The following is a 12,239-nucleotide window of genomic DNA, read 5'->3' on the forward strand; positions in this document are numbered from 1 at the left end:
ACTGGAGTTTTTACTTCTCTTTTGCTGAACTTGTCTAAGGGGGACCATTTTCCCTGTAAGTTGTTCTCCTAGGGAATGATGAGCTCAAATGTACCCAATGGAGGAGGGAATGATGGTGTGAAAAGCTGTGCTCTCAGAATTTGAGGGTGGTGGCTCCTTGTGCTCCAGGAGGCATTTGGTTATAAGCTAAACCCACTGAAACCCATCACAGACAGTGGTCATTGCATTGAAAGAGATTCAATGGATCTTGGGTAAAAAGAGGTTGAGAAATTTTGGCCTGGAGGCCCCGAAGGGACTCAGGGCACATCTGAAAAGGAAGGGAGAAGTCCTTGAGCTCCCTGGAGGTTTTCCACTGCCAGGGCAATGCACCTTCGGCTGCTGAAACCTGTGGTTTGCTGGGTCACGTTCCCTTTGACTGCCAGAGGTGTTATTCCCCAGGTAGTTTAGTCCATAGCAGGGGGATTCAAATCCCCTGTGACCTGCTGGCAGACTGATGCTACTGCAGTGAAAGCAGCACCCAGAGCACGAAATTCAGCTCTATTTATTTATTAGGCCATTAGGATATAAGATCCTGTTGATTGTTCAATTTGATTGAAAACTGTATCGGTAACACCTACTTTTTTAACATCAGGATTGCCTGGTAGTTCACCTGTACTACATCTACATCTCGAAAATATCGATGTTGTGAGTGTGTTTTGTAATGTAATCCCTTCCCTAACCTCATCCTCCCCCAAAAAACACCAAGCAAAAAAACCCCACCCAAACCCTCGTGCAAGTACTTGCAGATTTCTCGTGGAGGAGACCTGTGGAAGTTTCCCCCACTTCTGATAACCGGATGTATTTTGGGAGAGGCAAAGCCCCTCCGATGGGAATGTTGCCATATGCCAGCCACAGCTTTTTGGGTTCTCATTCCTTTTGTCAGGGGAATATTCCCAGCGTGGGAGGGGTGAGGTGGTCGTGTGTCAGCCCTGCTAGCCCTGGCAGGGTGCCTGGGCTTCTCCTAAGGGAGATTCAGGGATCAGATGGAAGCTGCATATCTTGTTCCACGGGATTAGGGAGATGCACTATCAGTGAATAATGTCAGTCACGCTCTGTGCTTGTTGTGTTTTACCATCTGCCTTTCAAAAAAAACGTGAGGTGCTGTTTCCTCGGTGGCAAAGCCTTGGGTGAATCATGAACAGCACAAACCCTGAGGGATTTGTTTTTAAAGCACAGAAGGAAGTGTAAACTTCATATTTGTTGTTTATGGATTAATATTTAATTGAAGGTGAAATTAAAAATTAAGCAGGCAAATGACTCATGCTAAAAAGCAACAGCACTGTCTTGCTGTGGCTGACAAATGACGAAGAATTTCTAAGAATAGGAGCAAATATATTAATTTGTAGTGATGGCACAGTGAGCCTAAAGAGGTGCTTTGATTGAGAGGGGTGGACATATCCCACAGAAAAATCATGTAGAAAAAGTCTTTGCTGTGTTTAGTACCCTTTGCATCATGAATTAAATCAGTAGACGGGTCTCCTCAGAAAATACTAATAATTATCCTTTGTCTGCAGTGTTATGGAACAGTATAGGAATAATTTTATTTTATTAGGGGAATGTTTAAAAAGCTCACAAGACTAGCTAGGACTAGGACTAGGTGAATAGTGTGGTTTTTTTGCTGTTTGTCTTTTTTTTTTTTCTTTTTTTTTTTCTTAGCATCATGGCTGTTTGAGATGCCCAGTTTTCAAAATCTTGAAGTGAATTTACCTTGGAATAGTTTTTTTTTTTTTTTTTTGCTGCTGGAAGTAAAAGGCAGCCTGTTATTTCAGCTGTTTGTTATTATCATCGATGCCTCCCAATCGAATCTCAATCTGCATTTTGCTGTGACTGTCAGCAGCAGCTTATCACAGCTGACACCAGGAAGAGTCTGAAATGCTGCTGGGAGGAAGGAGCTCATCACCAGCTGAGGTCGTGGCTGTTCGATGCCCCTTGGGATGGAATCTGTTTGACTGGGCATCTGTGACATCCATGTCCTGCAACTTTTTCGAAATAATGCTGCAGGCTGATGTTATTTCTGTTCAGAATACTGATCCACCCCATTTACAAACAGATAAATAGTGTGAGTCAGGTCTTTTCTGTGTGCCATACATAGGGAATTACCTAGGGATGAATTGAGGCTGTGAGCATTGCCCAGCATGGAGAGCTTAGCGTGTTGACTGGGCACAACATCTCCTCTTTGGCTATTGCTTGGCAAATAAAGGTCTTTTTTAATTACTACTTCTACTTTCTCTTTGTTCTTCACTCTAAGCCACATTTTGGGCAGAAATCCTAGTGAACGTGAAAAGCAACATGTGAAATGTAAGGTGGCAGAAGTTCTTAAGACTAGAATATGTACCAATAAATAGGATGTGTAGAAGAAAGGTATAGCAGTTGGCTGCTGTTTTGTGTTCTGTATTATAGTGAAGCTGGTACTTCTCTTTTTTTTTTTTTTTTTCTTTCCACAAAAATCAAAGAAATGTTGAGTTTTAAAGCTGCAGGTGAGAGGGCTGGTAGGGGTTCAGTTTGGCTAATTGAGCAAGGTATGTTAGGCAACTCTACAGCAGGCAGTGCCACCGTGGGCAGAGGACTTGGTGCATCCAGGGGGCCTGATTTTTGTCATGTGCAGAGCAAGGCAACAGAGTTAGATAGTGGAAATACTGAGCCTACGTGCTATGTCAACTGTATGTGGGTGGGAGATTAAAATTGTTGTACAAATATAAAACTGGGACTTCAAACACGTCGGGATCCTCTTTATGTGCTTTATCTGGGTACTCATTTCCACTGTGTATTACTGTGCCTAGAAAGTTCAACATGTGCCCTTTGCCTGTGACAGGTTGGTCAGTCATTAGGCTGCTGGTGTGCCCTTTGAAAGATCTTTTTTATTATGAAAACTGTTCTGAGACCTATAGATTAGACAGTGCACTCTCACTAACCCGCTTGAGGCAAAAAAAGAAACCTTTAATCTCTTTTAAAACTCTGCGTGCCAAATATAATAGCTGGTTTCAGCAGTATTTTAAACCAACTTCATTAGAATATGGGAAGGGGAAACAGGTTTTAAAGGCTGGTTTTAGCAAGTAATCAGCTGTCTCCCAGATGGTCCAAATGGGACTTGTTCAACACTGCACATGGGGGAAAAAAAGTTAAAATAAAAAGAGGGGGGGAAAAAATAAGAAGAAAAAAAAAAAAAAAGGAAGAACCCAGCCCCATTCCGTGTGTGTCTGTGTGTGCTGGGGGCAGGACCCAGTGGGTGCCTGGCTGAGAAGGAGCTGTGGCTGCTCAAACCCAGCCATCCCAGTGTTTTCTCTTTGCTGGGCTGTGCTCCCTTGCACAGAAGGCAAGGCTGCAAGATGTAATGTATTGAAATGTATTCTGCAATTGTAATGATGGCTCTAGTTTTTTCCACCAGTTTCACTCTCCTTGAGCTGAAAACCAGTTTTGCTTTAACCCATTACGAAAACTAATTGTTTTTAACCCATTTGTGTCACCTCTCAGCCTTTATCAGAGGCTTTGTTGTGGTCAGAGGACAGGCTGATGTAGCTGTATGAAGCAGAGCACGTACTGGAGGTGTATCCTGCATGCCGGACTAATCGCTTACTTATTAATATTCACGAGTCATCTCATTTAGCGGGTGCTCTTGGGACTTGATTAAAGTGAGAGACACTGCTATTGGTGCTTTAGCTGTGGAGAGCTTTATCTAAGGCAGAGCTGGCGTTATCCTTGCTGTCGGTGCTGCAGCACCTCACAGGACATCTCACACAGCCTCTCTGAAGTGACGAGTCCACCTGCCATGACAGAATAAATTTGAAAAATCACCTTTTGTAAAGCGCTGTCGCACACTCCTGTAATGAGTCCTTTCTGCTTGTTCCCAAAGGTCCCGAGGAAGAAATGACCATGTAGATTCCACAGCTTGGGTGCAACATAATGGGAAATGGTGAATGGAGTGGAGCTGGTCTGCAGCCTTGAAAGCAGCCATTCTGCAGACCACTAGTCAGTCAGGGACACCTTGCACGCCAGAGGCATCCTCCAAATCCTCCACGTCGCTCGCCGGACACACGCTGGATTCTTTTTAATTTCTTAAATCGGAATTCAAGATTCCTCTCCTTCAATTTTTAAAACACTTTTAAGATTGTAATCGACTACAACGAGTGGAGCAATACAACCAGCCACAATGGGTGACATGACAAATAGCGATTTTTATTCCAAGAACCAAAGAAATGAGGCCAACCATGCGGGAGAGTTTGGGTGCACACTGCAAGAACTGCGCTCCCTCATGGAACTCCGAGGGACAGAAGCAGTAGTAAAAATTAAAGAGACATATGGGGAAACAGAGGGGCTCTGCAGACATCTGAAGACATCACCAACAGAAGGTAAGGACTTTTCACTTCACTTGAATCGGGCAACTTTGCATGAGTGCTCCCCAGACAGTGAAAGGAAGAGGTTTTGATTCAAACCTGAACAGAATTCTCATGGTGCTGCCATTATTCCCCAAAAATAGTAAAACAGGAGTCTTCGAAGAAAGAAGGTAGAACAGCCTAGCTATAGCTGAAGCTGGCAGGAGAGTAAAAGAAGTGCTGTGTGTTCTAAGAGCTATTTGCATTAATTCTTCCTCAGTAGGCACACACAACATCAACACGTGTTTTATGGCATTGCAGACTTTCACATATATGCTCTTGGAGGTAAGAAGGTGCAAAGTAGTTGCTTCAAGAGAGTTTCTGGGTATTTGGTATTTGGGCATCTTGAGAGTATGAAATGACCTTTTGAGATGCACCTTATGTTACTTTGTAGGTCATTATAAATTATATATATATATTTAGAGAGGCAGCAAATCTTCACTATTACCACAGATAGTTTTGCTTAAATTATCAGTCTGATTGTGTCAATGTTTTTATTAGTTGGACTTCTATTGTATGTATAATGAAACTCCTTACTTTCTCATGTTTAATAATACCAATCATAACTTTTCATTATCTGTTCTTGTAAGTGTTTTTGAAGTTGTCTACCTGATCACCATTTATTAGTCTGGTTTTTTTAATGCTCATGCCAAATATGTCCCCATAAAGTGTTGACAGTGGTGGGATGTTTCCCCTCCTCAAGCAACTTTCCTGGTCATGAATCTTTCTGTTTTAGTGCAAGTAAAATTCTACTTCAGTCTAAGAATTCCATTTTCATCACTGTATCTCCAAGGAATAGTAACACTTTTGGAAATTAAACAGTCTTTCAGTCTATAATATTTCTCTAGTCTTGTAAAGTAGCCAAGATGTTCATTTTAGGCTCTTTTCTTTTTCAAGAAGATAGAAGTCTTGGCTTTGTTCCATTCTCTTCTTTCTAAAATTAATCATTTGGTTACCTCTCCTGTTTAAATGCCTCAAGAAGTCTTGAATTATTGGCACAATCATAAACACGTCAATTGTAGTGTGATACTATAAATTACACCAGTTGAAGGGTCCCAAAGGAGCAACTATCAGTGTCTCATCTGCAAGAAAATTCTTCACACTTGATCATACACAGCCTCACCATTGTTTAACCTACAAAACTGTGAACTGCACCTTTTCAGCAAAAGATTGTCAAGCTGATTCTGTATGAAAACGAGCATCCAGCTCCAGTAGCACTTCAGCAGTCCCGTGCAATCTTGTATTCCAGAGGAACTAGTGGCAAATGGAACACTGTGTAACAGATCTCTCCCTTTTTCTAGTCTTGCCCAAATATCTGATCCGCCAGACAGACCCTCTTTTCTTACAAGGAGATTGCTCCCAGGAGGAGCACTGAGGTAGGAAAAGGAGACCCTGCCACTTGTCTGGGATTTGCAGGTGTCCCTCAGTCTTTCAGAGCTGTTGTGTACAAGGGAACCAACTCCTCAGAGAACGTGCAGCATTTCTGACATATTCCTGACACATCTGGGGAGTGCCAGACAGAAGTGCAGGATCTCTGTATTTACAGGACAGAATAAACACTGGTTTATAAATATCTCACAGGATCTGAGCATTTTCAGTATCCCTCAGTGTTTGCAGAACATCAGAGCCGAAGTCTCAACCTGGGTGAGCCAAGTTCACTGTGGTGACTCGACTAAAGTTTTGCCAACTCATTCTATTGGTTACCTGGTCAATGTGAACTTCAAAGGAGACTTTAATTGCATTATCTGTTCAAGTTATGACATCAGGGAAACTTGATTCCTCATACTGGAACAGAGCATATGGATCCAAGCAGTGTGGCACGCTGACTCCAGCAGTAATCTATATCTGATACTGCAGATAAGGTAACTTTCCTCTAAGCATTACGTGCACTTCATCACTTGTGCATTAGGGAAAAACGTTTCCAGCTTCAAGTGGCAATCAGCATAGCCTTAGAGTCGTGAAGACTCTACTCTGGCTTTTAATTTTAAATTAGATCACATAATAGGGATTCCCACGCTAAGTTTACATCTTACTTTTACTTGTTTGGCTTGGAAAAATTGTTATAGGAGAGAATCTGCCTGAAATATGTCTTGTCAAACTTGGAAATTTTCACTTGAGAGAAACTATCCATAGCAGAAAGACTTTGAAGGCTTATGACAAATATAAACATATGTTTAGTTCTAAGTCCCTGCCCATTATTTTTCTTGTTTCCGAGCTCTGTGAAGAAAGTTAAAATACAGTGAAGAGAATATTCTTGAAGATGTAACTATTCTTAGAGGAAAGAAACATAACCATTTCTTATATGGAAATGGACATTTAATATAAAGCAGAAATGATTTGCAAATAAATTATTGACATACATGGTTTTATCTTTTGGTATTTGCAGCAAACCTCCACAATTTGCTGCTATGCCTGAACATCACTTTTCCAACCAACATCTTTTTTGGTGGAGCACAGTTAACTGAACTTCCTTTGTTTTTCAGACTTTGGTGTGTTGCACCTCTTACAGAGTTTTATGGGGAGTAATGGAATAAGCATTACTGCAGGACACTTCTTTCAAGGAACCAAGTGAACTTTTGCTGAGCAAGAGTCCTGAGTGAATAGGAATGAAACAGCAAAAAGGACCCTAGAACTTAGTTCTTCCCAGGCTTGTAAATTCTTTCAGAATTTATCTTCTAAAGTCCTTGTAATTTTGTGGGATATGGCTGAAGCAGTTCTGGAACAGGGGAAAAATGTTTCCTGGCAGCAGGCACGTTATAATTTGGTAAAATGTGGCCTAATCTGAATTTACTGGTTTACTCAGTATTTAGAAAATAAGTAGTAATAAGCCCATGGTTTACTCAACAATTCATTTCTCATGTTAATATTTGATGTAGCACCTATGGATTGGTAAAATCAATCACTTACACTCGAAGTGCCTTTAGAAACTCCTGTTTTAAAGGCTCTGACCTTCTCAAGGTAAGACATACGTGTAACTCAAATGTTATTTACACTGTTGTGAAGCTACACTTACCAGTGCTTTCTGAAGTCCTCTGTTAATTTAGTGTGGAGCTGTAGAAGTCTGCTCAATATTGAGTAGAATAATATTTGCATGCTGAATGAATTAATAATATTATTATGGATTACAAGTCTTCAGACTCTTCTTTAAATTTTCTTTGATTGCTTCTCCAGCTATAGATGCAGTGTGTATCCCAGTTCTCAGTTATGCCTAAGGGATTTCCTGCATTAAAGTGATTATATTATAATGAAAAGCTCCCATTTAAGTGCTCATAGAAAGAACCTCCTCACAATCTATGGAGGTAATTTATATGAAAACATACAAATATGTGTCGACTTGAATTTTCTTTAAAAATATTTATATTCAGATTAGTTTCACTTTCATTATTCCAGGAGTACAACAAATAAACAGAATCTATCTCTGTCTCTGCAAAACAATGTTGAATTCCCCCTTGGGCAGAGCTGTGATGGCAGTTGTATAATTTTCCATGCAATCGGAGTCTTCGAGGCCCACTGGAGCATCAGTGATACCTTACAAAGGACAGCTGGTAAAGTGTGAGGAGTTAGTTGGATGAATCCCAAATGAGGCTGAAATCCACTCTTTCCAATGCTTAACTGTATTTACCCACAATTTTATGTAGTACAGACCAATTTACAGTAAGTTTTTCATCTATATTCCCTTCGTGTTATAAAGATGTTTATTTCTTATAGTACTATTATAGTGAATTAACTTCCATGATTTCTTGCTTAAAATACTTGAATGCATTAATTTCCAGTGTGGAACCTACTTTTAATAGGGAAAATAGAAAATAAAAAGGGTTTTAGCTATAGGTCTCTTAGGATACTGTAAAAAGGCTTTCTGAAAAGACAATTAGTAGTTAAGTGATAATATTTCTAGTGCAGAAGTTGACTTTTCAATCCTTAGTTAAAATAGATGCCAGAGAAATTGCTTTCTCTTTTCAAAAGCGTGTTTGTTCTGTGGGAGATATGGACTGAGTATCTACGAAGCCAACTCTGTATTTATTTTTTAATTATTGCAATCTAAAAAGCCTTTCACAATTATAACTATGAGGTAAAAGATGAAGAAAGACTGAATACAAAAAAATTAACCAGTTACTTTTTGATACTCATTAGTTTTGGTTCTTTACACTTGCTTCTATAAAAATGCACCTTCAATAAATTACTCTGTTTGGAAGCTACTCTTGCTGGTCCATACTGAATTGCACTTAGGTGCAGCAACAGATATGTAAGGAACTTAGAAAGAAATTGGGAAAGGAATGAAAGGTACTTGAGTCAGACAAATATAAGTTTAAAATAGAAATATAAAATAATGGATTGCCAGAGACTGAAATTTATAAAACCACACTGAGCTTTACTTTATGAAAGTAAAGAAACTGGCAATATCATAGTTTTTGTTGTTAAAAGAATACACTTAATCATGCATAAACCACCAAATACTATCTGTAAGTTCAAGATTTTCTTAAGTTATTTTAAATTTAAGGTTAGGGTGAATATTGTTTGACTGATTATGTAATTTTTTTAGAAACTAAAATTGCCAGCTCTCTGAAAGTAGCTTTTAAGATTTTCTTTGTGATGTTAAGCTGCAGCACTCTGGAAATCTTCAAAGCAGCATCTTGAAAGCACTGTAAAAGCAGACCCGCTCATCCTCTCTCCGGATCACCACACTGCCTAATTCCTTATTTGTGGTGTCAAAACATCTCTTGTAGTTCAGGCCAATTCACCAACACACCCAGGCCAGAAGCCAAGCTCCAAGTACACGTCTAGCCCTTATTTGTACATGTTCTCTCCACACGGAAGGTTTGGTTTGAACAATGAAAACAGCCTTCCCCACGAAAAAAAAAGCCTTCAGCATTGTCAGAGCCAAGGTCTCAGAGGGTTTTTTCCTGCCTTGCATGGGAAAAAACCCGCAGACCAACTTTAAACTCATATTTCACCTAGTTGTTCACGCAGCACCAAGTGTGGTTGAGCTGGTGGGAACTTGTAATGACTTGGCATTTTTCTGTAGGCCATCAGTGAACACTGGTTGCCCCCTGAGTGCCCCAACGTGCTCTCAGGGATCTGTGCCCGGCAAAGTGACCAACGCTTTCCATGAGAGGCTGGCTGGCTAAGAAGGAATTAGGTCCTGGTTGCTCCTTCATTTTGAAATTACTGCCACGGACCCCAGCTGGGTTTGTAGTGCCTGGAGAAGAGAAGGCTCCAGGGAGACCCCGTTGTAACCTTTGGGTATTTGAAGAGGGCCTATAAGAAAGTCTGGGACAAAACTTTTTAGTAGAGTGATAGGACAAGGGGTCATGGATTTAAACTGAAGGAGGGTTGATTTAGATTAAATATAAGGAGGAAGTTTCTTACAATGAGGGTGGTGAAACACTCGATCAGGTTGCCCAGAGAGGTGGTGGATTCCCCATCCCTGGAAACATTCCAGGCCAGGTAGGATGGGGCTCTGAGCAATCCAGTTAGAGATGTCCCTGCTCACTGCAGGGATGTTGGACTAGAAAACCTTTAAAGGTGCATTCCCACCCAAATCATTCCATGACTGTATGATTCTATACCTTTATCTCTGAGGGCATGCCTGGGGAAGCTGGAGGGGTGCCTGACTCCTGGGGATGAGTGGGAAACACAGGAAGGGGGCAGGCACAGAGCATGCACGGGGGCCTTCCTTTCTCCACCCTCCCCACTGACACCCGGGCTCCTTCTGCCTCTGCTCTCTCCACAGGGAAAAACACTGGAGCACTTCTTGCTTGCTCTTTGCAGCTCTGTTCCATGGGGAAACACTGGGTCTGACCCAAATCCCACTGAACACCATTGTCACAGTAGGTCTTTCAAGACTGGGAACAGATGGAAAAGATCTGGGCGAGATGGTTGTGTGTTAATAGCTCATGTGAGGCAAGGAGGTTTGCTTTGGCTTACAGAGCTACCTCAAAGTCCCATCCCACAGGCCTGGTAGAGCTGTAATCCTTGGCCTAGCAAGGCTGATGTTGGCTCCTCTGTCCCAACTCATCCATCAGCACAGTACCATGCAGATGCTCACCAGGGGTTTCTGCACTGCACTCATGGGACCCATACGAGCTGTGGGATTAGAAGGAATGGCTCTGTACATTTGACACTCCTGCTGTAGGCAGTATGTTATATATCCATAAAATCATATCTACATGTTTAACTATCTGAAAGGAGTGCATAGGGCTTTCTTGGCAACTGCACTTATTTTCCTTATCTAATATTTCCATTGTTTGTACAATAGAACAGCAAACATTCTTCCAAAGGTTACCCAAACATAAGCATCTCAAATGAATGGCTTAGATTTTTCTGAGTGATAAGTACAATTTCATTGCTCATTTTGTTTCTGGGTTTTGGCATGTTGTGCCACTTGCTGATTTACTTTGGCTTTGTTCTTTTTCTCGTGGAAAAATGGAGGGATATTGCATGATGTATTTTCCCTATAAAGCTTTAAAAAAAAAAATAGTTTAGATACCTGCTCCTTTGAGAATCCTAAATGGCTTGCAAAAGGGTTCTCTCTGTGTAATGGGCATTGCTTAAAAGTAAGACCAGGAAAGGCAGAAAGTGAGCGAATATCTTCTGCCTGTTGTGTTCAGGCAGCATCAGAGATTTTCTGAGGCCAGTGCTGATTTATTTATGTGATTATCCAGGACATCATCTTCCCCTCCATGATTATCTTACCTCAGCAGGTGCAACACTTAGAGAGGAGGCTATTTTTATGCAAACTCAATTCCCTTTTCCCTTTAAGACAGTACATTAAATGCATGGAGGCAGTGTGTGCTGCCCACAGACATACTTTCTGCAGTTGTACCTCGGGTTTGGATGAACAGAATAACAAATGACTGTGAGACTTTGCACCTATTTTGCACGGGACTAGTGTTTGTTCATTGTAGTTAACTCAGTCACAACTACAATGTGTTGTAAGTCAAAGGAAACTCTGGCCCAGCAACTTTCCGTAATTCTTTTCCTCTTTGCAAAGAGATTGTCACAGGTTAACATTCTCCATAATGTCCTGTGCCAGAGGTTTCTCCTTGATCTAAATGCAATGATGCAATACAGTAATTCAAACCTTTTTTTCAAAATTAATAAGTGATGGAAAGCGTTACCACGATATGGGGCAGCTGATGAATCAGTAACCTCATTCTTAAAAACAGTGGTTTGGGTTTGTTGGCGTAACCAACTCTTTCATTGTGTGAACAATATGAGGCCAGACCTTCAGCAGGATGGCAATGGTGTATATGATGGTGGGGGAAGCGATCTTTCGATTCCATAAACGCCGCTCGTGACGTCAGCTCTCCAGACTGCAAAGTGGGATTACGTGGGTGGTGCTCCCTCAGAAAAAGGCAATCAGGCCTTCGCTTGGAGGATCAAAGAGGGGCTGTTCTGTCATGTGAGCTTTCACACACGTGCATCACAGTGGGTTCTGTACTGGGAAAGGCAAAGCTGGAGGTTTTATCGGTGACAGCAAGGAAGGACCTGAAAGAAGGAGTGAAGCTGCTGAGCTGGGCTGCAGCCTTTCCTTCCCAAGGTGCTGGGGAGAACCTGTGTGAGGGCAACAGACTGCAGAGGAAAAGAATCCTTGGTGAATACCTCACTTCCATTGTATTGCAGGGTTTAGAAATCCATAAATATATGGAGCCTGTCAACCTTGAGTGAGAGCTGATTTATCTTCATTTTGTTCTTGTTTGGAGAAAGCTGCAGGAAGAAAGCAAAGTCCATTATACCAAATGAATAATCCAGTCGATGTAGCCAGTGTGCCCTTGATGAAATTAAGCTTTGTCTTTGCAGTGTATCAGAGAGAGTGAAGGGTTTTTTCTC

The 12,239-nt window shown here is 41.3% G+C and overlaps 1 protein-coding gene across 19 annotated transcripts in view; it reads left to right on the forward strand.

Moving 5' to 3' along the window:
* Positions 1-12,239, forward strand: part of ATP2B2 (ATPase plasma membrane Ca2+ transporting 2) — a 411,395-nt gene that overhangs the window by 231,465 nt on the left and 167,691 nt on the right. For all 19 annotated transcript variants that reach the window (XM_027664917.1, XM_027664918.1, XM_027664919.1 and 16 more), the window contains one exon: positions 3,890-4,385. In XM_027664917.1, the coding sequence (XP_027520718.1) occupies positions 4,187-4,385 (199 nt within the window). In that variant the 5' untranslated portion in view covers positions 3,890-4,186. The remainder of the gene's footprint in view (positions 1-3,889; positions 4,386-12,239) is intronic.

Source organism: Corapipo altera, unplaced genomic scaffold (genome assembly GCF_003945725.1).
Source record: "Corapipo altera isolate COAL_440 unplaced genomic scaffold, ASM394572v1 124, whole genome shotgun sequence".
NCBI classification, from domain to species: domain Eukaryota; kingdom Metazoa; phylum Chordata; class Aves; order Passeriformes; family Pipridae; genus Corapipo; species Corapipo altera.